The sequence below is a fragment of the Dunckerocampus dactyliophorus genome, chromosome 5 (assembly GCF_027744805.1).
Source record: "Dunckerocampus dactyliophorus isolate RoL2022-P2 chromosome 5, RoL_Ddac_1.1, whole genome shotgun sequence".
NCBI classification, from domain to species: Eukaryota; Metazoa; Chordata; class Actinopteri; order Syngnathiformes; family Syngnathidae; genus Dunckerocampus; species Dunckerocampus dactyliophorus.
The window spans coordinates 25219029-25246980 of NC_072823.1; the positions used below are offsets into that span (position 1 = coordinate 25219029).

The following is a 27952-nucleotide window of genomic DNA, read 5'->3' on the forward strand; positions in this document are numbered from 1 at the left end:
ACACTAAAAAAATGTAATTTAATTAATGAAATAAATTTGTTACCCTGTTAACGTGTTATTTTTGACACCTCGAAAAATAACATTTTTTCCTTAATATTTAAACTACTAAAATTACATTATTTTTCCTCATATTACTTTATTCTCATAAAATTACATCTATTTTTCTCATTAGATTTTTTTTTCACTTTATAGTTTTACTTTATTCTTGTAAAATTACTGCAGATTTTTTGTGTGTGTTTTTTTCCTTAAATTATAGTTTTAGAATGTGCCACGGGCTGCAAATGTCTCCTTGGTCACAGTGTGGAGACCCCTGCTGTAGCTGACCTTCAAAATAAAAGAAGCAGATTTTTCCCCCCCTTGCATCGTGGTGGGGGTACTTGTTGTAAATTTGGTGAAAGACCAGAATTTTCCTTATTTTCCGTACATTTTTTTCTTATTTTCAAGTGTACTGACTTGGGCTCATAGACGTCTGTCTTTCACACACTTACGTTAGAACGCTGTTCCTAATAAAGCAGCTAACTAGCAAACAATCTCAAGATGACAAAAGTTTTCTAATTTTCTAAATTAATTCCCAGCGCAGTTTGAAATTCAGTATTAAATTCTTCAAGATGGTTTTACATAATGCAGTGAGTCGACGTTTTTAACGGTATTTAGCCTTCCAGTAGACTAAAGTGATCGCGAGCATCGTGAACATTAGTCCCGGACACCTAAATGAACACTTGAGTCAGACACACAACACACAAAGGACATAAAATACAGTAATTAAAAGAAACTGTTTGTTTTGTTTCAGACTATCTCTGAGGCCATAGACATGAAGAGCAAAACTGTTTTTAGTAGATTTATGGGAGCTCGTAACCACGAAGCGTAACACAAAGCGGCATCATTATTTTCATGAAATATCATTGATTGGTGAAAACAATGACCAAATATCTCTATATATGTAATATTGTTTACAAATGCATACAGTAGAGTAGTCTATGATCAAATACAAATCAGTCACTCCACAACAACATCACTGAGGAGCAGAAGTTGGTAGCAGAGCAAAACCCTTCTGCTACTGCGTCGCCGACTTTGCCGTCTTGTTGCCTTTAGCCGGCACCAAGTTCTGCGTTGCTTTACCCAGGGAGACGTGACGGATGGCAGCGCCAAAGTGGAGCGTGCTCAGCGTCTCCACCACGTCCTTTGCATCTGGACTCACGTTGACAAACACGCAGCACTGCACACGGAACAACAACGCTCACGTCACAAAAAGTGAGAAAGAAACATAGTGGGGGGTCAGCCATCAGGTGGCGCTGACCTTGGCGTCTCCACTGAGGCTGGGCTGCAGCAGGTGCGTGAGTTTGCAGTTCCTGAAGGGCACGTGAAGGGCGTTACACTTAAGCGCCGCAAACACCTGCAAGACAGACCACAGTCACTTTCAACCAAGCTCGACAAGAACATCAAAGGTGTGTGTGTGTGTGTGTGTGTGTGTGACATCATCACCTGTCCCAGTGCCGTCAACGACTTGTTGATGGCGGCCGCCTCCACCAGCCTCTGACCCTCAGCCTCGGTTCTGGAGATGCGCTCAGATCCGGCCAGGTCACCCAGGGTCAGCGTTCCTCTAGTGGTCAGCCCGGACACCTCATCTGAGCCCTCCACCTCCAGAGCCACCAGCAGGTGAGAGCGGGAACTGAGGGGAAAGAGAATAAATAGCACTCAAGTCCCAGTTCTCATTTGGCGTCTTCTCAAGAAGAAGCTCTACAGATTTTACTGAGGTTTACTTCCCACGTGTGGCCACTTGGGGGCAGCAAACATGAACGGAATCAAGCAGCGGATGAAAAAGAGTGAACAACCTGTGTATGTTCATCTTGGTGGAGGCCATCTTTCTGTTCTTCTCTCCCGTCTCCATAACACTGAGGATATCCGCCTCAGTCCGCACCTGCACCTGGGTCAGTCCTGGGACGGACACAGACTTCCCTTGGACTCGGATGTCCAAGGCGGCACCAGGAGTTTTGGCCAGCAGGTCGTTGAGAGTGTCATTGTAAATCTCCAGCATGGAAATCTGAGCAAACGAGTTTTCAATGAGTTGTAATTTTTCAAAATAACACAAGTGGAAGCCAGAGCCAACACATAATAATAGTCACTGCCGCAGTGGAACCTTCAGAACGTAGGACACTTTATCTTTCTCGGCACAGACACGTAGCAGTTCCCTTATGGACCTGCAAGGGGCAGCACAGACATCAGAACCGTCTCGTAACATGAGAACTTTGCAGGGAACTGGACCTGACTGCGAGATCAAGTATTGATGAAAACCACCAGCACACACTGGTTATTTTAACGTGAACACTGAAGGGACCTGATGTTGACTCCAGGGTTCTGCTTGGTGCCCATCATGGTGAAAGTCTTGCCCGAGCCCGTCTGACCGTACGCCAGGATGCACACGTTGTATCCATCTGCGCAGGAAGTGATGAGGGGTACGGTTCCTGCAAACACGTCCTCCTGCAGACAGGAAGCAGGAAGTGAGTCATCGTATCATTCATCAATAAAGTGGCCATGTGACTTGTTACCTGAGTGCTGCTGGGAGCGTAGACCTTGTCAAAGTGGAACTTTTTCTTGTTGGACTTCTGGACCACCACCACTTCCTGGTCGTCGGTCCTGTCCAGACATGAGCTGGAGGCAGAGCTCTTCCTGCAGCGGCAAAACACTCGAATGTTGCCTTGCAGCTCCAACAGCTTGTTGTACAGGCTCCGTCTCTCCACCGCCTCCTTCCTGTACAGAGAACGCAGCTCCTCCACTTCCACGGCCGCCTCCTGGTCCACCTGAGCCATCTTGCTGAGAACGTCCTTCAGCTGCTGCATGTGGTTCTTCATGTCGCTCAGCGTTTGACGGACTGTGGAGCCTAGCTGCTTATTGGACACGTTCAGCTCTCGGGTCAGTCGGCTCACCTGACGCAGTCGCTCAGGATCCACCACGGGTTTGCTGATGGTCCTAGCCGGTGGGGCCGCAGGTGCTCGGCGGCTCTGAAGGGAGCGGATCTTCTCCCGCGCTTCCTGCTGGTCAGCCTCCAGCTCAGCTACCTTGTGATTGAGGTGCTGGACCACGTCACTGAGGTAGTGGGCTTCTCTCGCCTGGTAGCTGTTCCTCTGGAAGAGATTGTCCATCTCCTTGTCCTTGGCCTGGAGCTGCTGCTTCAGGTCCTCAATGACCCGATCCCTCTCCAGGAGAGCTCTGAGGGAGTAACATGCTGCTCTCATATGTGTGGATTACAGTCAGCTTTTAGACTGTCATGCAGGATTTATGCACCATAACAACATCGGGACCTAGTACTCGCTGACCTGAAGGAATTTAGGTCGCTGTAGCCGCGGTCTCCTCCAGCTGAAGGCTGCAGGAGGATCTCTCCAAACATGGTGAGGTAGACGGAAACCACCTCCTCTGCGTCGTAGTTACACTGACGCAGTGCTGCCGTGATTTCCTTCTGGTCCACCAAGCCTGGCAGGGTGGACTGAGACAGCAAACACGGTCAGGCGCATCCAGAATCTTCTACTGGCTTTTATCAGTGGAGTTCCAAAAGATCCTCAAGAAGACCGCACATTTTCTCCCCTTTTATGATGAATATCAAGAGTCAAGTGGAGCCGTCCTCACCATGACTTGTTGGATTCTGTTCTGAACAAAGTCCACGTTCATCTCCCACTGGAGCGGCAAGAGAAGCCAGACACCCGACTGAGGATCCCAGAACCTGCACACGTTCACTTTCTCCTGCGAGGTGGCAAAAGTGACTTTTTAATGACATTCTAGCAGTAATATGTGTCCCAAGAGCTCGTTTTTGAGCCCCAAACGTGAGAAAGATCTATCATCTCCCTCACTTGTTTGCTCCATTTCATCTTTTTATGACATCATTAAGGAAAATCCTCCTTCCTCATGGACATGATACCACCTCTGACCCGCCTAGCGAGATGAGCCCGCCCTGTGTATACGTACATACACCAGTGTCGTGTGGTGAGGTTCATGGCTGCTGAGGCTCTGACTGCTTTGGAGTTTTTCCACATCAATGACCAATTGTCATCCTGTCGTTGCAAATGAGCTGAATGACCTTTACAATTCCATTCTCCATTCAGCATTTGACTCCCTGGCCCCACTAAAAACTCGCACAGTCTCCTTCCTCAGATCTGCACCTTGGTTCAATCCTCAACTCCGCCAACTCAAAACCATGGGCTGCCGCCTGGAACTCCTTCACAAGAAGACAGGTCTCCCTGTACATCTCCTAATGTACTTAGAACACACCATAACAGGGGTGTCCAAAGTACGGCCCGGGGGCCATTTGCGGCCCACAGCTGTGATTTTATCAGCCTGCCACACAGTCTAAAAATGTAATTTAACAAGGAAACAAAAAAAAAAAACAAAAGAAACAACAACAGCAGCAAAAATGGGAAAATCAGGCAGAAGTAAAAATATTAAGAGAAGAGTTGTAATCTAGCAAGGAAAAAAAGTCATAATTTCTCAAGAAGTATCGTTTTTTAGGTAATAGTATGAGGAAAAATGTCATATTAGCAGCATGACGTTGAAATATTAAAGTCAAAAACAATAAATAAAGTTGCAATTTAGGGGAAAATTTATAACATGGGAATAAAGTCAAAATATCAGGAGAAGAGAAGTTGAAATATTTGGAAAACAGCAGAAATTTTACCAGAGTAAAACCAAAATATTATGAGGAAAAAATGTATTTCTAATTTGGAAAAATATGAGAACAAACTCATTTCTGTAACAATGTCGAAATAAAGAAAAAGTACACTATTGTTTTAAAAGCTATAAATTTATAATTGCGAGAAGAAAATTTACAAGAGGAAAGCTAAAATGAAACAGTTGGAAAATTACAAAAAATCAGCAGAAATGGCAAAAACAGCTGTAATTTTACGGGAATAAAGTCAAAATATTAGTCATATTCGAATGAAGAACAGAAGTGCCAGTTTTACAAGAATAAACTCGTATTATTATATAAAAAATGTCATTTTTAGTAGCATTTCACCTATACAGTATTACAGATAGATTACAAAGGTGAAATGCAGTTTTTTCTTGAGCTACATATAGCTTCTTAGCATATCCCAATGTGTTGGTTTACAAAATATCAAGTGGCCCTTGCATCCTTTCAATTTTCAGTATGTGGCCCTCGCTGGAAAAAGTTTGGACATCCCTGCACTATAACATACAAATCTGCTCTTAATGCTGCCAAATCTGCCTACTACGGCAACATTTTCCGTTGTGATGGAAATAATACAAGAACCTTATTCTCAACTGTTAAGAAACTACTCAAAACTCAACCCCCCATCTCTCATCAGTATCACAATGTCAACAGTATCTAGATTTCATGTGTGATAAGGTCAGCTCTATCCATCACAACCTGAAAACTTCCTGTTCACCTCCGCTTAACTCAATTCCAGCATTGATTTGGCTCCCACTCGTACCATGTCGGCTCTCCTCCTACCTCCCAGTCAACAGATGATTGATCTGCTCAGGTGCTCTAGGTCCTCCACCTGCCAACTTTATCCCCTTCCAACTGCGTTAGTTAAGGAATGTTAAGGAACCCTCTTATCACTCAAATTGTTCACACCTCCTTGCTTACTGGCACCGTTCCCTCTCCTCTCAAAACCGCCTCAGTTACACCAATACTCAAAAAGCCTTGTCTGGATGTATGTTTTATTGTGATTATTTTATTGCATGTACAGTAAGGTGGGTAACCTTGGGTGTTTTGTAAGGCGCCAGGAAAAGAAGTGAGTCCGATCACCTGCTGATGGGTTTGGGTATATAATCCTCCATCTTGGCTGTCAAATTCATTCATTCATTCAGCAGAGAATAAAAACATATCGACTACATTTGATTTTCTGCTAGGAAAAAAATAACGCTGGCTTTTACTCTGTGGAAGATCTTCACAGACAGCAGCTTCCAGCCCATCCATCCATGCCCCCACCCCTTCATGATGCAAGCACCTCCTGTATGACATTTTCATGTATTTTATTGTCTGTTTATCAAGAATAATGACGTTATACAGGCTGTATGTTTCTGCACCATTATATTATTGGCGGCATGCTGACAAACAGAAACTGGCAGGCGTCATGACTCAACTCAATGGGCACTCAGACGGTAGGCGGGGCTTGCGCACGAAGCGGAGAAGCCACGCTCACCGTGGCCTCACTTTAGGTTTCTTCCCAGTACTTGATCAGGAAATATGCAAATTCAGCGATTTTTATTTAAGAACATGCTAAAAACAATTGGAATCATACAGAAAATATATTTATAACACTGCTCAATGGAGAAATATTTATTTATTGTATGTTACCATTGTTTTTTGTGTTTTTCATTATGCCTCGTGACGCTCTGCCTCACCTACCTCCCCTGACCGCACGTCACCGACATACACCCACTACACACCCTAAAACGCAGCCTGCCAACTATCTGGCAGTCACCTACAGATTTGGGAGAGGTAAGTTTCATTGATTGTTTTTCTTTAGCGAATATGCGAACCTAGCATGATATTGCTGTTAAAATGGGAGTGTAATGTTAGCATTGTAGCTCACAAAGCTATGCTAGTGTTGCTAACATTTTCGTCCTCCTGTCCCGCTCTTTAATGTTACGTGTCGTATGTGATATATGGCATCCATTAGGTTGGACAAGTGAATGTGTGAAAATTGGCTGAAGTCCACAATAGGACTTATTGGAGACATACAATCTGTCTGAGACTGTCTTGGTCAAACACAGCTCATTGGCATTAAAGCTGCAGACACACAAAACGGTGTGAGTAGCTGTTACGAAACACACTTCCAGTAAACTATTGTGGAACCTCTGGATCATTGTGAAGTCATGTGACAGCTGGTGATGTCATCACATCAGGTGGCCCTCACCAAACGTGACCTCTCACCTCAAACATGTAAGTCATGACACTTCCTTTGCCTTGGATGAAGATGCTTCCCGTGCGGTCGTCCTCGGCAACCGACGGCTGGCTGTTGGAGAGCGGCGGTGGCTGGGCGGCAACCTGATGAGGGTACTGTATTGGTTAACTATTAAGTTATGACTAGTGATGATTAAAAGAACGTGCACACCTCATGGTTGCCGGTGATGAAGCGTCCCAGGTTGTACCAGTCGTTGGGAAATGGCTGCAGGTTCTGCTCAACAGTGTCAAAATAAGCATCATCAGATGACATCATTCGCCATAATGTCACTCTCGCCTGCCTCACCTGGGCCTCGTCCACGTACACTCTGTTCCCATGATGGTTGAAGCAGCTGTAGAGCGTTCCGTTGTTGTGAAGAAAACTCTCAAAGTTCAAAGACACTTCCTCTCCTTCTGCCGCCACTTCCTGTTTGGAAAACACACACGTCATCATTCACAGCCTTGCCTGCTCTTTCAAAATAAAAGCTACTCACCGTCACAACTGGCTGCACGACGCTTTGCGGCACCTCTCCTTCCTGCTCGTCTTCCTTGGTGTGAGTGTCTTCGCTGGTGACAGACAGGATGTCCGCAGCGTCCTGAGCTCCTTCATCAGCCTGCAAACAAACATCACAATCACCCTTCCATCCATCAATCAATCAGTCCTCTTGCTGCTACCCGCAGGGTGTCGTGACTCTCGCTCGCAGGCGTGAAGGCCCGGACCGGCTCAGGCTGCACGGCCTCTGCTCGCTCCAGACGGGATCCCTCGACGGTCGACGCGCCGCTTCCCATCTCACCTGCCAAACGCGACATAGGAAGTGGCGCACAGGTGAGAACAGGTGCGCAGAAACCTGACACACTTGACACCTGAGCTGAAGTCCAAGCGTAATCTTTCCTCTTTGAGCACACCCCAACAGCCTGACTCAGCGGTTTGATCCATCTTCAACTTTACTACTAATTACTAATCCTACTGTTTGTTGTTGAATTGACGCACATTTTCTGGAAAAAAATACTTCAGAAGTCCAATCATAATTATGTGAGTATTCAGAAAATCTTGCAAGACGTCAGCTCAGTGGCTTTTGGGCTTCCGCCACAAAAGGCTATCGGTGATGGCAAAGAGGGAAAAATGCGACGGTAACCACAGAACAAATGGAACTTAACTGCAACATAGGTAATGATGCTGCTTTTAGGTCCCGAAAGAGGTCAGACGGGTCAGCTGTTGGTAGTTTGTGAGTACACTAGGTCCCCAACTTACGAACACAATTGGTTCCAGACACCTGTTCGCAAGTCGATTTGTTCTTAAGTCAGAGAAAAGGTAATTTACCAATGATCTAGGTACTACATGTATGTGTATACTTATACAGTATAGGCGTATGTATGTAAATATGAGTTTGGATAGTAGTAATATTAAATGAGGATAATTAATGAAAAAAACAATAATAAAAGTGATATAATAATACATAATGATAAATGTTATTTACCTTTGAAGAGGAGTGGTCGAGCATACGTCGTTGGTAGTAATGGTGGTGGAGGAGGAGGAGTTATTGAAAAAAAGGACAAATCGTCGTCGTCGTTAAACTCTTCTAAAAGAGGTATTGTTCTGTGGGTGGTGTAGAATTAAGCAGGCCTATTAACTCTTCATAAACTTTAATCACACGCTCTGTCCCGGTTGTAACATACAACTCTTAGCCTTCCTTCTCCTCTTCCTCGTCTTTCTCTCCTGTTGGTGCCATTAGCAGTGTCACAGTGCCCTCTACTGGTCGAGCATGTAGCAGTATAAATACTGATTGAGCGACTACAAGGCAAAATAAAATAAAATATAGACCAGTCGGCTTGTGTTCGTATCCGCGAATGTTTGCAAGTCGGATGTTCATAAGTTGGGGACCTAGTGTATAGTTAGCGCCTTGATTGCTTTCTATTGATTTCTAATCATCTGATGCGTTTTCCCGCCTCTGCAGTTTGCACGCACCAGCAGGAGCATTTTATTTATGTCATTATGGGCCTGCGAGCACGAAAGAGAAAGGCGATGGACCGTACCGAGACAAGGGTGCAAAACCTCCAAATTTTATAGTTTAAAGAGAAGTTTAACAACAAAACATAAGCATTTAAACTTACTGTAACACGTTTGCGGCATCCTTAGTCAAATATTGCAGACAAAGCATCCTCGCCGGCGCACTTCTGTGACGTTAAAGCCTCCAGCAGTTGTTGGTTGTTGTTTTTTTTCCCTTTTCTATATTAAACGGCAAGGTACATGTTTATTGGTTCTAGAACATTGATAATATTTACTTTGATATTTTTTTTTTACATTTTTGCAAATTGTGGTTGCTGCAGAATAATTTCTTTATTTTATGTTATCTTGTTAATTGATGGTTTTGTGGGTGTTTTTTTTTTTCAACAAAACCATGTAAAATTGATGTTAAATGTTCAGTTGTCCATTCATTTGTTATTTGTAATTATATGTGCATCATGTTCTGCGTGTAAAATTCTTATTATTGTTTCTTTGGGCTGTGTGTGGCTTACTGTTATACTTTTTGTCTGGTGTTTTTTGTTTGTTTGTTTTTTTAGGTATTTTTTTATTTTTCTTGATCTCTGGCCAAACATCCAGCAAACATTGTGTACACTTGGTTTTGACTTTGTTAAAATTTAATAAAAATATTTCTGATTAAAAAAAAAAAAGATCGAATTATTGTCTATAAAATGTCTTTTGTGTTAACATTTTTGGGTGTCTGGAACAAAGTAGTTATATTACGTGGGTAATTAATTCTTAGTATTTACACTGCAACATTGATTTCAGAAATGGCATTGTTAAATCATACATTAAGTCGCCATCATCACTGACTTGTCAGGAATTCAACTTCCGGTAATGACCTTTGCTTTTGTGAAGAATTTTGCTTTTTCTTTGGCTTTTCGGACATAGCATACGCAAGAAATGTTGTTTGTGTTTACAGCGATTAATTTTCTACTTTCGTGTGACAAGAATGTTTGTCCCTTTTGCCTTTGTCAAGTGTTAATGTTTTTGTTTCTTTTGCTTTTCCTTTGACTTTGACAGACACAACAAGTCTAATACAGGTATTTGTGTTTTAGAGTGTACCTTTCAGCTTCTTTCCCTGTTTCCCTGTTTCAACAGTGCCATGTTGGTGAACTTGACAGTGTTGACAGGTGTGGCATTGTTTCTGCCATACAGTGGGATGCATGTATCAATGGTGTCGACATCTACATCCACCTCCTTTTGATTGTAGAAAATTGGTGATTTTTTGCTCCATTGAAGGAACATTCCTGTCATCTAGTTGTCCTCTGTTCTCAACTGCCCTGCCATTTGACCTGGGTATAATTCGGAGCCCTGTCAGGATGACATCGTTCATTCGTGCATGCTGATCTATCACATCAATTGTATTCTTCATTTGCTCTATAATTTTTTTCCCTTTGTTTCTTTCTCTTCCTTAAGAGCAGAGCGTAAGGCAACGTTATCATCCTGTAGTACCTTGGTATCATTATGTAGCACCTTGATATTATTGCGCAGTGCTCTATTTTTCTCCTTAAGGTTTTTGCCTGCATCATGGATCTCAGAGAAACTCCTCTTGAAGCTGTCATTTTGTGATTGTACATTCCCAATCTGTGTTTGCAGGCCTCTTAGAACTTGCCTTATTCGTGCTATAGTTTGTGCTACAGTTTCTTGCTGTTGCTTTTCCAGTTGCTCTTTCATTACATATTTGGCCCTGTTTCTGATTGTGGACACACATTTTGAGGGCAAGTATCATTTTGCTTTTTGTTTGGCATTGTTGCTAGACAAACTCTTTGAACTTCAGCAGTTAGTCAATTAATTTGGCTTAGTGCAGCTCTCAGCACTTTTAACTAGTTTATTTTAAAGAACCTGTACCTTTTGCTGGTCCGAGTTCAAGTTGAGGGCATCAGCAAGCTGTTCTGGTCTTGTGTTCCCCAAGTGTATTCAGGAAAGTGCCAAAATAGTTCAAAACTCCAGTAGCAACAGCCGAGCTCTTGCCATGACCGTTAACTTCTTTCTACACTAGTGTGACAGTAATGTCTCCATTTGGCTTTGTCAAATGTGTTGCAGTTTTTTTTTTAGCCTTTTTGATTGTATACGCAGGACATTCCACCATGCAGCTATGTTTTATAGTGGTTAACTTTTCACACACAAAGAATGGTTGTCCCCTCACATATTTTACTGTTTCTTTAGCTTTTCCGTTGGCGTTGCTTATGAATACATATACAGTGGTGTGAAAAAGTGTTTGCCCCCTTGCCGGTTTCTTTTTTTTTTTTTTTTTGCATGTTTGTCACACTTAAATGCTTCAGATCATCAGAGTACAGAATGCAGTTTTTAAATGAAACTTTTTATTATTAAGGGACAAAAACTTTCCAAAGCTACATGGCCCTGTGTGAAAAAGTGATTTCCCCCTAAACCTAATAACTGGTTGGGCCACCCTTAGCAACAACAACTGCAATCAAGCATTAGCAATAACTTGCAATGAGTTTCTTTCAGCGCTGTGGAGGAATTTCGGCCCACTCATTTTTGCAGAATTATTGTAATTCAGCCTCATTGGAGGGTTTTCCAGCATGAACCACCTGTTTAGTCATTCCACAGGATATTATTCAGGTCAGGACTTTGACTAGGTCACTCCAAAGTCTTCGTTTTGTTTTTCTTCAGCCATTCAGAGGTGGACTTGCTGGTGTGTTTTGGATCATTGTCCTGCTGCAGAACCCAAGTTGGGTTCTCCTTCAGGATTTTTTGGTAGACAGCAGAATTCATGATTCCATTTATCACAGCAAGTCGTCCAGGTCCTGAAGCAGCAAAACAGGCCCAGACCATCACACTACCACCACATTTTACCGTTGGTATGTTCTTTTTCTGAAATGCGGCGTTACTTTTACGCCAGATGTAATGGGACACACATCTTCCAAAAAGGTCAACTTTTGTTGCATCAGACCACAGAGTATTTTCCCAAAGGTCTTGGGGATCATCAAAATGTTTTCTGGCAAAATTGAGATGAGCCTTAATGTTCTTTTTGTTCAGTAGTTTTTTTGTTTGTTGTAGAACCGTTTTTTTCCAGTATCTGCCCACAGCAGGTCGTCCAGAAACCGGAAGGTTGGCGGTTCGATCCTTGTGTGCAAATGAATGTTGGTGGAGGCTGGAGAGGTCGTAGGCGCAAATTGGCAGCCACGTTTCCGTCAGACTACCCCAGGGCAGCTGTTGATACAGATGTAGATTACCTCCACCCGTGTGTGACCGAGAAGTGAATGAATAATGGGTTCACTTCATTGTGAAGCGCTTTGGGTTACTTGAAAAGCATGATAAAATCTAATCCATTATTATTATTATGGTGGAGTCATGAACACTGACCTTAACAGAGCGAGGCCTGCAGTCTTTGGATGAGTCGTCGCTGCGCTCTTAGGGTAATTTTGGTTGGCCGGCCGCTCCTGGGAAGGTTCACCACTGTTCCATGTTTTGGCCATTTGTGAATAATGGCTCTCACTGTGGTTCATTGAGTCACAAAGCTTTAGAAATGGCTTTATAACCTTTTCCATGCTGATAGATCTAAATTAATCTCAGTTGTTTTAACAGGGGGCAATGACTTTTTCACACCACTGTATCTACTGTATGTATAGGTGTGTGTAGCAGGATTCTCCACCCCCTTCATAAAAACCCACAGCCCCAGAAGAACATTCAGTTTAATGGATGCTCCTCTGATGAAGTTCCAGAAGCTTTTCATGCCTGTTAGGGTGACCTTTGGAACCCTCATCATCACTACTGGAGCACAAACGCTTCAGTCAGCAGCAAAGTTACAATCAAATGATATTTTGCACAACTGCCGTGAGCCAGTCAGCAAAATGCAGATGATAAACGCCTTACTGAAGCTTCTCGTCTTGTTTTTAAGTCATTTATTTACTCAATCGTATTGAACTATTCATTTTTGTAATTACGTTCTTGTATCACCAATAACTATTATTTTGTAGTATTATTTTTAACGGGTCTGTACAAGCATGTATGTACTAGTAAGGCCATCCTGGTCAATATGACCCTAAAATAATTCAGGATGACGTCATCAAGTCATGGTTCCCAGAGCCAGTTTCAGCTGATTTTGTCGTTGAGGTAGCTGGATGTCATGGCGTCCTGCAGCAGGGTTTTGGTGACATCGTGGAGGTTGCGTTGGTACGCCAGCCGGTAACGCATGTACACGTCGTCACAGTATGCCAGCAAGCGTCGCGCATTTGCCGTGACACCGCTAGGGGCGCCATCCAGCCTGAAACGCACATTGGCCTCATCAGAAAGTTGCGGTTCAGCTAGTGGTGGTGGAGAGGGTGGTCCCACAGTGGCAACTCACTTGTCGAAAATGTCCTGGAAGAGGCTGGAGGTCAGCGGCCGATGGCGTTTGAGCTCCTCCAGGTAGGCAAAGTCTCCGTTGAGAAGCACCTTGTTGTACACAATTTCCACCCAGTCCGGGCTGTAGCTATACGCCTCTGACACCACCAACACCTGAAGCCATCTTCACCATTATCATCGTCATCATCGTCATCATCATCGCCAGCCGTCCTGCAGAAACCCACCTGATAACATCGGGGCAGCGCCATGACGGCGTGGTGCATGTCAGCCGGTCGCAGGTTGACCACACGGAGGTCGGAGCCTTGATTAAGGAAGTGGAGCTGGAGAGTGACCAGCTTGGCCGTGCGCACGCAGCGACTCGCCTGGTGCACGCACGCATCCTGATCATACATATACAGTATACACACACACACACACACTCAGGAAGAGCACAATAAGAGTGGATGGCAATTATGTTATGTTACCTTGGAGAAGCTCTCTGCGGCATCCTTCAAGAGAGACAAGACTTTGAGCAGAGAGCTTTTGAGCTCAGGAGACACCACTAATGACAACAACAACTTGGTCAGGAAAAATGCCACCTAAAGGACACGACAACACAGGGAGTGGTCCTCACCCCAGGGCTGAGACTCGATGATCTTTAGCTGCGTCCGGGCTGCCATCTCGTGGTTCTCGCCGATCTCCCTCCTCATGCTGAAACATAGCGCCACCATGTTGTACTTCTCGCTGTCTGCAGGCAGGCAGCGCTTGATGTAGTCCAGCAGCGCCGTCTTCAGGCTGGAGCTCTGCAGGGGGGGAAAATGCCAATATGGCAAGGTGCACGCACGTGTGTGTGTGTGTGTGTGTGTGTGTGAGAAAGAGACTCCCACCTGTCCTCTGTCTGTGTCCATCTTCTTCCTCAGCAGCATCTCAAAGCGATGGTTCTGGTGCAGCAGGTCAAACACGTACGTCATCTCGTTGTATCTGCCCATTCCTGTCAGCAGCCGAACCTGAACACACCAATGCCTACTTCACTGTCTAGAACAACAGTGGGAAAGTCTAATGCAGGGGTCACCACGTAGCTCGTGGCCATTTTCATTTTCTAAAAGTAGCTCTCACAAGAAAAAAACGTTGGTGACCCCTGGTCTAATGTCTGTGCTTAATGTCTGCATTGGGAGATTCCCTTTGCATGCTTAGTTCACTGTCAGTATAGGCTATTTAAGCTTCTGTGCTTAGTTCAATGTCTACAATAACAGTGGGACAATCAAGCTTCTGTGCTTAGTTCAATGTCTACAACAAAAGTGTTCAGCTCATTTCAGTCTTGGTAAATACAGTATTTAGAAAAAGGACAGGAGGTGATGTCACGAGTGCTCACCAGCAGGCCGTAGTTCTCGCTGGGCGCCAAGTAGGCGTGGCTTATGTGCCGGGCAGCTTGAAGCACTCTGACAATTCCCTCCATGTTGCAGGTCAGACTGAAGCAGTCGTGGGCCACAATCAGCAATTCGACAACTATGCACAACAAAAACAACATGAGTGATCAATCTGTGTGTGTGTGCGTGTGCATGTGTGTAGGTGTGCCTTACTGCAGCTCAAGTCCCTCAGTGGGATGCTCTTGAGTTTTTCCAGAACTTTCATTCCCACCAGATTTGGGTCTTCACACAATGTGATCAGCTGGATTAAAGAGTCCCGCCCCTCTGTTGGTCTGAACGCCTGCCTCTCTGCATGCAAAAATACACACGCAGACACACGTAAATGTGTGTTAGAGTGGACCCATGTGACAAGTGCGTATCACCAGGCGTCCCCTCCCACCAAGGTGCAGCTCCTGGGCGGCAGCCTGCAGCTCGTGAACCAACGCGGACGCCACCAACTCGGCCACCACTTCAGCAGAGAAGCTCTGAGCTTTGATGAAGACCTGAGCATTCCGGAAGCGCTCCGAGTGCTCGGACAGCAGCAGCTTCTCCAACACACAGCGTGGGTCCTCCCTTGTCATGTGACTGAAGGAGCACTGCAGCTCCTGTCAACACACACACACCTTTGTTATTTAAAGATTGTTTAAAATCCCATTTTATGCAAAATAGACCTCCTTCTTTATGGATATGATACTGCCTCTGACCCACACCTAGTCAGATGAGCCTCCCCATGCATATGTCCAAAACATGGTAAAAAAGCAGGCCTTGCTACACATCTTAAAATAAAGCCTGGAGCTCTGTTCCACACATAGGAGCTGTGCATTTGATCTTATTGTTTTTCTTCAGCGAATAGGCTAACCCAGGAAATGTTGCTGTAAAAATGTGACTGTAATGTTAGCACTGTCAGCAAAATGCTACCGTTGCTAACTTGTGTATCCTCCTGTTCTGCTCCTTAATGTTATGCAGTTTTACGTGATATATGGCATGTGCTACGTTGGGCAGAGTTACAATGTATATGTAAAAGTGGGTAAAGTACACAATAGTGGTACTTGGAGATAAATACAGCTGATTAAGATTAAAGCTACAGACAGACAAAACAGCATAGTAACTACATTTCAATCATATTATATACTGAACTATTAATATTAAATTCCAGCATCAAGGCTAGATTCTGGACAATACACGATGGTGGGACCTCTAACACCTATTTACAATGCGTGAAAGACAGTATAATATGGCTTCTTTAAATAACGTTTCACTGAAGGCTCATGTCTGCAATGTTTCTAATAACCAGCAGGGGGCCACACACCCAATGCAGGAGGCGTTAGGCGATATCTTGTGATTGAGAGGACACAACTATGATTAAGGGATTAGATGTGAGAGAGAGATTAGAACTACTAGTCCAAAAGGCTCAGCAGAAGGCATCCTCATCTTTGACAAGATGGCACGGTCTGAGAAAGTTCTGTAATATAAGCTACATTGCTGGTGTAAGTGGTCCATGATGGAAGGGTCACTACCTTGGACAGCTGGTAGAGGCTGAGGACTTGTTTGCAGTAGTTGTTGCCATGGCTACACTGATCCACCAGCTTCTGGAGTTGCGGTGCCAGCTTGTCTTCAGGAAGAGGAAGCATCACGAAGGACGACAAGCTGCTCAGTGACGGTGCTATGACAGAAACAGTCATCAAGATATTCAATACACAATTTTTGGATCAGCTGTCTAATTATTTAGGAGCGCTAACACTGTTTCACAGCTGGAATAGTCACATGTGATCAGCCATGTTTCTTACAAGTGTGTAGGAGCCTCATGGGCGGACCCTCAGGCATGTCTCGCGTTTCGAAACTGAGTTCTCCGGACGCCAAGCCTCTGCAGCGCAGAACCAGCCAGACATCTGGATGATACAGGGAGAAGTATCGGCACACGCGGCTGGCTTCATGGATGCTTCCTTTGTCTAATAAGCCATCAACCAGCACAGCCAGAGTGTTCTTCTCTGCTGGATTCAGAACTGGATCCACATCGAGATGTTCCTCAGCTGGGCCAGGAAGTCCTTCCAGACTGAGGAGCGTGTCTGTGTTAAGCTCTGATATGTTCGAGAAGGAAAACTCCTTCATGAGGACTTCATACGTGTTCATGTCAGGAGTGACAGCGGGCAACGGCAGGTTAAAAACGCTCTGCCTCTCCATGGCAGCTACCAGGGCATGCTGCCGGACCCAGCTGATCCACACCTTCTTCTCTAGGATCTGCAGCTGGTCCGCCGGAGCTGGGTTGCACTGGGAGAGCCAGTGAGCGGCGATCCCGAGAAGCAGGCAGCGCTCTCGGACCGCCAACAGCTCCGACTGAGCCTCTGGTACCACAGAAGGGTCCGACCTCAAAGATTCCGCCTGCGACAGGAAAAACTGGGAAGCCGATTCGGGATCAGCGGTCTCAGCCTGCAGCTGCTGGTGACACCTCCTCCAAAAGGTCACACGGGTCTCCAGTCTGGACCACTGACGTTTGGACCGCTGACACTGGACTTCCTGGAGCAGCTTCATATAGAGGAATGACATAAAGAGCTTTAAAACGGTACACACAAATGAGTACAAGTTAGTACATTTGAGCGCACATTTACTACATTTCAGACCTGACACAGCAGCAGACGGTGGACGGGAAGGCCGGCCAGCATCGCCACCTGCCGGGCTTGTGAATAGAACCCCCGTGACTGTAGAGCATCCACTGTGGCCTGGAACTCCAACTTCTGGATGGAGGAGGAATTGCATTGGAGCAACCTGAGAGGGACGCTGACATCTGACCCTTGCAGGAGCTGACTCAGCTGACTCAGCTTTGTGAAATCCAGACCTGCATAGACACACACGATTCTACGATGATGGCAGCTGGAGACAGGAAGTGGCCAAGAGGTCTGACCTCTCACCATCAGTTTTGAGGAATTTGTCAACGTCGGCGAGGAGCAGCAGGAGGCGGTGGAGATGGTACTGGGAGGAGCAGCGCTGCAACAGGATAATGAGCAATGTGGACGCCTGACTCTCCAGCCATTGCAGAGAGAGTCCACCTGGGGGCGCCTGGTTGCTACTCCTCAGCTGGAGAGGAGAAGATCATTAATGAAGATGTTGGTGAGTTGGGTGTGAAGAGTGGTCTACAGCCTCACGGTAACAAGCGTCCTTTGGAAGTCCAGAAGCTTCACTTTGGCCTCAGAAAAGTTCTTGTAGTCGCAGCACAACTCAAACATGCTGAGCACTGCAAGCAGGGGGCAGTCCTGAAACCAAACCAAACCAAACAATGACACCTGGTGGATGAGTACTGGTGTGGGAGCTTCTGGAAGAAAAGGTCAACTTCAAGTCTTTACCTTCTGAAAGAGTTGGAAGCCTCGCAGAAGGGGCCTGACGAGGCCCTTCCCCAGCAGAGTCCTCCAGATGATGGATAGGTCATGCAGGGTCCACTTGTGGTGCTGAGGCAGGTCAGCCAGGTGGGAGGTAGCTTCCTCGGCAGTGACGACATCGATGGAGGTGAGAAGCCACACACACAGGCATTGGAGCAGCTCTGCATCCTGTCAATCAAATACTTTTAGCATTGTGGGGGGTGCAGGTAGAAAGTCTCTGGTTTGGTAGTGGGCGGGGCTAAGGTCACCTGTGTGCAAGAGGCCAGCACAGTTAACGTCGAGCAGCGTTGCCCCAACGCCTCGCGCAGCAGGTACCTGCTAGGTCCTGCCACCTCCTGGCTCCTCAGGAGCACCTGGAACAGTTCACGGGGGGACTCCTGCACCCCCAAGGAGCCCTGATTGAAGACCTGCAGGTTTTGAAAAGCGAGCCTCAGGTGTTCCTGGAGGGTGGGACCAAACTGTGCGACCAGTGAGCGAACCTGGTGAGACAGGAAGTAGAAATATGATGACTGGAAGGACAGGAAACACTCTTGGTCACAGCGGCATGACTCACCTGCTGCGGTGGGAAGTTGTGCAGTTGGACAAACAACAGAAAGTGGATGTACTGTCCGTCACGTGCACAGTGAGCGGGGTAAACGGAGCTGAGAGTCAGAGCGTGGAGATGACAAAATTGGACAGGCAACGCCCACTCCTGAGCCGCCTCCCACGACGACCTGCAGGAAACAAATCTTTATGACGAAGAAGAAGAGGAAAGGATGATGATGATCATGATGATAATGATAATGAAGCTCACCTGCTCACGGCCTTCTCTCCCAGACTGTCCATCACTGCAGCTTCCAGGTAGCCAATCAGCTCCTCTGCTGCTCCAGGCTCAGCCTCCACCAGCTTGACACCTTTAGACACTGACAGGCGAGCGTGTGTTTACGTGTGTGTACATGTATGTGCATGTGATAGATAAAATATGCCTCTATTAGTCCCACAAGGGGAAAATATATTGTGTGTGTTTACCCAGTGTTTGTAGAGGCTGTGTGTAGCCACAGCGTGTGTTGTATTGTGTCCAGTGTGTCAAGATGGCATTCATGACCTTGACGTCCACTCTCAGCTGGAGGCTGCTGACTCCCAGCAGCTCACAGAAACAGACGGCAGCTGCCACCACCGACGCCGTGTTAAAACTCTGCACAGCCAGCCCGTGCACATGCTGCAACGCCTGCTGCAGACTAACACACACACACACACAATATGACTACCTGGGCTTAGCAGTAACTCGGCCCCGTAGCACAGTGCTAGACTCACAGTAGGCTGACATCGTCACAGCCAATCAGCTCCTGGAGCAGGAAGGTGGCGAAGGCGAAGGAGGGTCGGCCATGTTGCACATAGTACAAATAGTCCAAATTGTCCACCAGAGCAAAGCTGTCCACCAGCTGTGGGCTGGAGAAGTGAGGCAGCTCTGTGGTTTCTAAGGAGACACAGGACACGTGAAGACCGCTCTCAGGTTCTACAGAAGCACGAGTGTGGATGCCACCTACCGCTGGAGTTGAGGGAGTTTGCTGCTTGCCAGCCGAAAAGTCTACAGGGGTCCAGCGGATGCAACGACTGGAAGAGACACTGGGTAAAAGGACCGGATCGGATTTGTTTGTCTTTGAGTGGACTGTGGACGGACCTGCAGCAGATGGTAGATGGAGATGTCAGAGAATGGGCCGGGACCTCTTGGTCCTGCGGGGAACAAGGCGGCTTTCAGTTTGGGATACGCCGTCAGCGCCATCTTCATCAGCTGAGGATCCACCGAGCACTCCGAGCTGGTCGACCTTTCAGCCCGAAGTACCACCTGACAACCAGCAAGTAGACCAGATTGGTGACGAGACCAGGAAGTGTCTCGATTTTTACATTTAGTCTTCTGCAACAGTTACTTGGTCAACGCCTCCAGGGGAGAACATAATGGTGGCGAGTGCGAGCAGACTGTGACCCTCCAGAAGCAGGCTGCTAAGGGATGGTGGGCTGCCCGGTAACAGAACCTGAGCACTGGTTAGACTGGCCTGGAAAACCATTCCCGGGTCTGGAGGAACACACAGGAAAAAGAACCGAATGAGAATGAGGTTGTGACAGCACCATGTGCGTGCACAGTTTACCTGTTAGGTCTCTGCTGATCTCCTGGATCTTCACCAGCATGTCAAACCAAGGTTGAGTCTGGGTGGAGCCACCAGCAAGGAGAGGACAGTTCCTGGGAGTCAACCTGTAGAGGGCCGACACAACATGCTAGGAGCAGCTAGCTTAACATTAGCACGCCACGGGAGCATTTTCGGAGCGCACCTGTAGTGCTCCAGGTAGACATAGAGGAGGTACTGCAGGCCACGCTCCAGACACCAGCTGATGACCAGAGCGTGGAGGTCCAGACCGTGTGGCGAGCGGTGCTGAGGGAGCGGCAGAGAGCATGACATCAGTCCTTCCCCCTGAGCTAGCCGCCATAGCAACCGCTCCAAGTCGGCCAGCTCATCAGGGATGAACACGCCTCTCCTGCAGGAAGAACACAATGTTTAACGTGTCAGCGGGTCATCAACATGGTTGGGCTCAAAGTGGCTGCCCCACCTGGCTAGTAAGTCCAGGATGTCCTCCGTCAGGAAGAAGCTGCACAACATGTTGTTGTTGACCACCGCCGGGGTTAACTCCGGCCACCGTGAGGCACCGGAGCCCTCACTGCTCTCGATCCAGTCAACAACGCCACACCGGTTGTGGAGGGTGGTCATGTGACGCCACAACACGCCGGCATCACACATGCTGAAATCTAGAAAACAGAGCAGGTATCCTGAATTTTTTTTGCCAAATCCAAACATTCCAAAGTGGTCTTCTACCTGAGGGCTGGTGTCTGGACAGCAGGATGGCGGTTCTGCTGCTCTGGTTCCAGTTCTTCACCCAGTCTAGTCTCACATTGTGACAAAGCGCTGACTCCTCATCATCCTCCTCGAAACTCCTCTGTCCCAAAACCTCCTCTAGAACCTCCCCGCCTCCTGACTCCCTGAGGAACACCTCCACCACCCTGGAAAGGAACAGGATGTCATCATCAGGATTGTGTTGCTGTTGGCTGCTACTATAACTAGAAATGAAGGCAGGATGGTTCACCTGCTGGAACAGTGGACGTGTGTATGGCGGGAAGCAGGAAGAGCGAGCAGACGCTCCACCTCCTTGATGAACACAACGCCTTGACTCTCCTCCTCAGAAAAGTAAGCCTGCCGAGAGAGCTCCTCCCCCTGAGGAGCCGGCCAATCAGAGACTCAGCTGAGGGTGCACAGAGCAAGTGATGACAGGAAGTAGATGACTCACCACAAACTCCCGCAGATCCTTGTTGTCCGTGTAGATGCAGATCCGATGCAGCTCCTTCTTCACGTTGAGTCCCTGACAAACAAGATAGCCGATGAGTTTCTTCACAGCTGGACGTGATGGAAGCGGAGCCAAAACATCTGGAAGTGAGTGAGATTGTGTGTCTCCTGTGCCGACACTCACCATGTTGGTAAGGAGCACCTTGGCGGTCTGCAGGTCGCGCTGCTGCAGGCAGGAGAAGACCTGACGTAGGCCCACAGCCCTAATGGCCGATAGACGCCACTCTGGATGGCCCCGCTTCCTCAAGGCCGCTTGAGCTCTGGGAATGTCATTTGTCAGGACAGACAGGCGGACCAATTCCTACCACACACACACACACACATTGCCTATAATCACTTCCTGGTGGTCAGGCAAGGATGTGTGCTATTCATTTTCAAGTGTTAGCTTATTATGTATGAGCTTTGTAACGTGGACCAGGAGTCACCTCTATCGGTAGCAGCTCCCACTTGTCCTCCTCATCAGCAGGTGCGTCGTCTTTGTGGGGGTCTCCCCCTACAAGCCAAGGGTATTTCTTCATGAAGGTTCTAAGTTCTGCGAGGTATTTGTTCAGGACGTCCACGCAGCTCCTCACATTTTCATCCTCGTCTGCACACACCAATACACACACACACACACTCAAGAGACACTTGCACACACCAATACAAACGCACTAAAAAGACACACAGTGCTAATGCTAACGTAGCATTGAATACACTCAAGGGGCTAATTAGGTCTTACAGTGCATGTGAGTGAGGACATAGCGTATCTGCGCGCTGACAAAGTTGAGTGTTATGTGGAGCAGCTGCTCGGAGAACTGGCGGCTCTGAGCGTCACTGTTGGATTCCCTGATGGCGGAGCACAGCAGGTCCAAGGCGGGACACAGTGTCTGGACGCCTTTGTGGAAGGAAACACAGCAACAACTTTTGGTGTAGTGAAACGCACGTGATGATGATGGTTGCATGTCATACGTTCTTTGAGGCTAGAGGAGCTCAACGTCTTCAGGAGGTTTTCTTTGCTCTTCAGGTAGAAATCCACCGTGTCCAGCTGACGGTTCTTCACTCCTGCCTGTAACACAAAACAACACCACACAGATGACGACGCCCGCTCGCCATGGATTCAGCACAGAGCAGATCTCCGCCTCCTACCTTCAGTGAGTGGATGGGAATGGAGCAGCGCCCCCAGCTGTTCAGGTGACAAACTGCATCTACGGTGGCTGCACTGCCGAACAACATCAGCCTGGTGAGCAAGTCCTGCTGGGAAACTGAAAACAAGACCTGGAACATTCCTGCTTCTGCAGAGGAAGACGATAAAGAGGAAATCAGAAATCCAAGCAGAACAGAACTCTGATATTTTCCCAAAGACTTACTCTTGAGGAGCAGAGTGTGATGTCTCTCTCCACAGAGCTCCACCGGTGCCGCCTGGCCCTCTGTCTGGTGGTACGTCACATTCCTGGACTGCAAGTCCCACAAAACGCTAGCAGTCCACATGTTCCGGGGTGAGACAAAGGTTAACATGGCAGAGAACTCGGAGACAGAGAGCAGGGATGGGACGGACGATTCTGGGACGGCAAAAGTGACAGATGCCCCGCCGGGGGGGACTCTACTTTGGGCAGAGGGCAGAGGCTGGTGTGGCCCCCAGCTGGGGAGCGAGGAGGACCAGGACGTGGCTGCTGAGCAGGCGGAGAAGGAGGAGAGAGCAGGCTGCTGGGCTGTGTTGTACATGGTGGTCAGATGAGACCCCCAGGATCTGTACAGGACGTAACAGGGACCATTTTAACTCTCTGGAATCCACAACCTCGTATCTGCAGTTTACACAGACGCAGCGTGATAGATGGTTTAGCATGAACACATAGCCCCACAGACACTCCCTTCCAACTTGCAACGAAAGTGTAGATTTCAAACTGCATACAAGTCTTTAAATGGTGTAACTCGATCAAGTAAAATCAGACATATGATCAATAATGTTGACCATGATTTTGTCGCTGTGTCATCACATTTATTGCTCATTGGTATTCTGTGTATTTTCTTTGAAACGAAAGTAAACAGGCAATGAAACATGACACCCGCTTCCCATTGCTGCCAATCTATTTATCAGTCTATAAATCAATCAAAGCATTTGCAGCAGTTTGGCTGCAGGTGGAGGGGGAGAAAGGTGTGCCAACACTGCCATCACTTGGCCAATTAATTCAACATAATCTTTGAAATTCCTACACATGCTTGACGTTATATTCAGCTTTCTTGAGGTGGGCAAAAGTATTTTGGGGGAGAATGGGAAACATTATTTGTTGTGTACAGAGAAAATTGTAACTTTCAGTTTTTGTGGTGAAATATAAATGTACGTAAAACCACTAAATCCTTCCCTGGACTCCTAATGGTTGCCGTGCATAAGCGAGTGATTGAGTTTACCGGTCAGTGTTGAAGCTCCATCCCAGCGTGGCAATGTTGCAGCTGGAGCTCGCCAAGCTGTCCTCGTCGCTGGGTTGTTGGGGACGGAGCGGGGCGTGAGTAGCTGCTGCCTCACACAGCAGGTGGTCTGGGTTCCTCCTGGAAGAAGAAGAAGATGATCATGATGATGATGAAAGGTACATTATTGTGAACATCCACATCGGCGAGGCTCAAGCACTTGAAATAGTCGTTGAGGTCAACGGCGACGGCGACGTGAGCGTGAGTGACGGCCACGGCTGTGCTCAGGTCAGCCGACACCTCCAGGAGGCAGAAGGAACAGGAAGAAGAGACAAGCTCCTCTCCCATCAAGGCCGGGCTCAGGGAGGCAGGAAGGTTGATGGTGGCCAGAAGGACGCCATTTGTGATATTATACACAGCTGGAGTCGGAGTTAAAGAAGCTTTCATTATGTAACAGTGATAAAATGTGTTAACCCTCATGTCAGCGTGTTAAGGATACAAATGAGTCCACTCTCACTGAGGGCGAACGCTGTGTTGTCACATACACAGCAATGGGCCACAGTGGTGCCGTCCATCGGAGTGATGCGGCAGCAGGTCAGCGTCTGCGGCATTTTCTGCATGGGTGACCACATGATCTCCAGTAGCCAGATGGCGTCCATAAGCAGGCAACAGCGGCCCGACACGTACGAGAGCACACGTGCCACCTTCAAGCCTGCACGTAAAGACACAATCAGTGACCCCAGTGTACTGGATCAGCCTGATGTAGTTTGTCCAAGTACTCACGCTGGTCCCACTCTGAGACAGCCTGTTGGAGGTGCTCTGCAGGACATTCATGGATGCAGTGCACGGAGAGGGATGATATTCTCTCTGTGTCCACCTCCAGCATGGCCAGCTTGCAGCAAGAGCCGACAGCCAGCAGATGCAAGGCTCCACCCACTCCATGGTGGCCACTCGCCTCCTCCCAGGAGAAGCTAAACAAGAAACAACATATAGTACACGATTTAAATGATTGTACATGATTTGTAACTTCTAAACAAACAACTCAAGGACATTATATTGATTCCTTTTCTAGACTATTAGGTATCTGCCTGGCCCAAATGTAAAAAACTCTTAACGTATAGGCCACAACATCCATTAACGTACACGTAAAGTAATAACATGTTCCTGCATGTAAAAATGTAGCATGGGTGTGTTAAATTTGATTTCTTAATAAGTTAAAAGTTAAAAGAGAACTCCAACCCACTCCTGGTAGCAGCCGTCTATTGTGACCGGAGTAACCTCCCTGTTGGCCGGGTCCCACACCATCAGCGTACCACCGAGCTCCAGGCACCCGAGCAAAGTTTCACTGGGGGCCAGCTGAGCTTTGAGTACGTCGGCCACCTCTCGGCAGTGCTGGTTCTCCGGGATGAGCGCCACCTCGATACAGGAACTGTCCTCCATCTTGTTATGAGAGAGGGGGCTACTTCCTCCACAGGACACAAACGTTTCCGAGAGAGTCCGAGCTGTCAAATGTGGCTCTAGAAGACTCGGACATTTTTTTACGTCGTATTTGTAAACAGACAATCAGCCATAGCTGTCACGTGACACGTCACCTACCACGTCAGCTGACTACGTTTGACCAATGAGAAGGACAGACTACTTAATCAAACGACGTCACTTCGAGTTGATATTTCCTTTGTTTTCTGATGATTCTGTTAGTTGCCTGACAGTCTTGAGAGAGAATGAACCATAGCACATCACATAATTGTCACATATATTATTATTATTGGCCATGTTTTATTGTAATTTCGAAACGATCGCTCTGTTATTGATTGCTTTTGCCAGAAACAAAATGTCAACCAATGTGTTTGGTAGGTTGAGCTCTTAGACAGTGTTGAGCTGATCTCAGAACGGTTGAGGTTTTTCTTCCGCTGACATTCTCTTCCTTTTGGTACAAGTACACTTTCTTGCTTCTTATCATGAGACTTGCACACGGTGCCCGGCCTTGTTAACGGCCAACTCACGTCCTCGGGACACATTTTCACCCTAGTAATGTTCCGAGGAGCACGACGATGGAAGAGAAAGCGTTAGAAGTGTATGGTAAGTGACTGCGAAGTGCAAACAACGAGAAGTTGAAGTAGTGGCCGTTGGAGGCGAGATGACAGATTGAATGGCAAGTAACATAAATCAACGTAAAGTCGACGTAGAGTCGTTCACAACCAGGAAGTATTTTGACTCAGTGATCTTCTTAGCGCATATAAGTGTAATCAAATGGACATGCTGATCCACTTTAGTATGTTTCTGTAATGCAACTTCTGTACAGTGTTCCCTCGTTCTATCACGATTCATCTTTAGCTGAATTTTTCAGTGCTTCTTTTTTTAATTACATGGTATGAGCTGTTACAGACCAAGCGTGGCCCTTTAAGAAGAATTACATTGTGGGAAGTTTAGTCTCTCTCTCTCTCTCTCTCTCTCGTCTGTCTGAACCGACCATTGTTTCTGCATCCTGATTGGCTGTAGACCATTGTCAATCAATCTCCTTCGTGCTGCCCTGCCTGTCTCCTGTGTCATCGCTAGCTTGTAAATTAATCTTTGGTTCCAGGGAGGAGTACTGTAGCAATATGTTTTAACAAGGATACAAAAATGCTATAACGGGACCAGGATGAAAAGGTACGCTCACAGAAGTGAAATATCCGTGAGTGACTTTATAATGTCTTGTGTCGACCTGTAGGTTGATCATTAAAATTCAAAAGAAAGGTTTGGACTTTTTTGAGAGTGTTTAAACAACAGAGAAATGTGAGAAAATGTTATTGCCTCTCTGAGAAAAATGTATAAAGTGTATGGTGAGGGGTTTTACAGTCTTAAGACATATATAATAATAGTAAAAAAATTAAGTTAGCTACTTCACATATTTCACTTATTGTGGCCTATTTTGGGAACCTATCTCCTCGATAAACAAGGGAACACTGTATTGTATTAAGAGGTTACACTCAGCTGTGGTGCAGAAACATCAATGTTGTGTTTATTAAATGTTTGAATTGTAAAAGCAAAGAACTTTTAGATCCACGACTTGATTTTCTATATGTCTGTTGTCATGACTTGTGTCAGATGTGATTCGATCCATTCGAGATCCAGAGAAGCCCAACACCCTTGAGGAGCTGGAGGTGGTGACAGAGCAATGTGTGGAGGTCCAGGAGCTCGGCGAGGACGAGTATCTCATCATCATCAAGTTCTCCCCCACCGTCCCTCACTGCTCCCTAGCTACCCTCATTGGTCAGTCACTTCCTCTTGTCAACTTCCTCTTTGTGTTACATTATCCTGAGCCAGTTTGTTGTTGTTGTGTGCAGGTTTGTGTTTACAAGTGAAGCTGCAGAGATGCTTGCCCTTCAAACACAAAGTTAGTACTGTATACGAACTGCATGTCAGCACATCTGTTGCCAACATTTCTGACCTAACTGGACTCGAACGTGTCTCTTCTCAGCTGGAAATCTACATTAGTGAAGGAACCCACTCCACAGAGGAGGACAGTAAGTGTCTCGTCACAATAAAAGATTTAATAACTGTATTGGTATATTTTAAGTCACATTGTAATATTGTTAATGGTCACACAAGTGTAAAAAGAAGTGAAGCAGTGTTAGTATATGCATGCAAAGGTAGTCATGGTCACAGTGTTTTTCTGCAGTCAACAAGCAGATCAACGACAAGGAACGAGTGGCGGCCGCCATGGAGAACCCCAACCTGAGGGACATCGTGGAGCAGTGTGTCATCGAGCCTGACGACTGATGATGGTATCGTGTTACCGCCAAGTGTGTGTGTATATGTGTGGAGTACGCACACTGGACTACAGGCAGGCACCACATAGACCTTCCCGTCATTCCTCGCTGGTGCATGATGGCGTTTGTTGCCAGGAAACAGGAAGTGTGTCCTGTTGCCATGGAAGCAGAGTGATGTGCTCCACATTAGATGATTGGATGAATCACACTTGTTTGTTTAGTAAACAACTGTTTGATATTTACAGTACACAAACGCTTTCCTATTGTTGTGTGTTGACTCTCTGTAAAGAAAAATAATAATTTTATTAAAGCCATATAAAACAACAAATGGTGTTACCTGGAATAGCTTCAAGGAGTGACATCCTCGGTTGACGTCACTCGTATGTAATGATGGTGCTTTACCTACTGGGGACGCTGTTGGTCTGAATGGACTACAAACATTGCCTTTCCTGCAAAATA

At 46.6% G+C, this 27952-nt stretch overlaps 3 protein-coding genes across 4 annotated transcripts; 1 reads left to right on the forward strand and 2 right to left on the reverse strand.

Moving 5' to 3' along the window:
- Positions 1-870: 870 nt before the first annotated feature.
- On the reverse strand, positions 871-8536 carry LOC129181759 (uncharacterized). Its single transcript, XM_054777348.1, has 14 exons — positions 7574-8536; positions 7393-7512; positions 7206-7325; positions 7071-7133; positions 6890-7003; positions 3622-3735; positions 3315-3481; positions 2547-3207; positions 2336-2478; positions 2138-2198; positions 1833-2041; positions 1483-1669; positions 1298-1393; positions 871-1216 (listed from the first exon to the last, which is right to left on the reverse strand). Exons 1-14 carry the CDS (start codon positions 7706-7708, stop codon positions 1055-1057), a joined length of 2352 nt encoding a protein of 783 aa, XP_054633323.1. The 5' UTR covers positions 7709-8536; the 3' UTR covers positions 871-1054.
- A 581-nt stretch (positions 8537-9117) lies between these two features.
- Positions 9118-25339, reverse strand: spg11 (SPG11 vesicle trafficking associated, spatacsin). 2 transcript variants are annotated; one of them, XR_008570495.1, is made up of 41 exons: positions 24985-25339; positions 24525-24712; positions 24241-24453; positions 23962-24160; positions 23745-23882; positions 22706-23085; positions 22485-22630; positions 22308-22404; positions 22078-22233; positions 21785-21945; positions 21484-21660; positions 21304-21375; positions 21103-21230; positions 20835-21019; positions 20572-20767; positions 20296-20499; positions 20115-20218; positions 19896-20041; positions 19649-19813; positions 19515-19581; positions 19282-19444; positions 18997-19205; positions 18782-18890; positions 18542-18701; positions 18237-18467; positions 17956-18156; positions 17758-17865; positions 17524-17689; positions 17236-17450; positions 16405-17140; positions 16135-16280; positions 15018-15222; positions 14792-14926; positions 14584-14717; positions 14099-14218; positions 13846-14014; positions 13697-13773; positions 13457-13612; positions 13234-13385; positions 12252-13152; positions 9118-12098 (listed from the first exon to the last, which is right to left on the reverse strand). XR_008570495.1 is itself a non-coding variant. In XM_054777347.1 (40 exons), the coding sequence occupies exons 1-40, from the start codon at positions 25179-25181 to the stop codon at positions 12981-12983; spliced, it is 7083 nt and encodes a 2360-aa protein (XP_054633322.1). In that variant the 5' UTR covers positions 25182-25339; the 3' UTR covers positions 9118-12980. The 2 variants fall into 2 exon arrangements, 1 of the variants encoding a protein (XP_054633322.1); XM_054777347.1 differs by having other exon boundaries at positions 9118-13152.
- Positions 25340-25549: 210 nt separating this feature from the next.
- Positions 25550-27821, forward strand: ciao2a (cytosolic iron-sulfur assembly component 2A). The gene is made up of 5 exons (XM_054776659.1): positions 25550-25820; positions 26829-26993; positions 27068-27117; positions 27202-27247; positions 27403-27821. Exons 1-5 carry the CDS (start codon positions 25793-25795, stop codon positions 27501-27503), a joined length of 390 nt encoding a protein of 129 aa, XP_054632634.1. The 5' UTR covers positions 25550-25792; the 3' UTR covers positions 27504-27821.
- Positions 27822-27952: the final 131 nt, after the last annotated feature.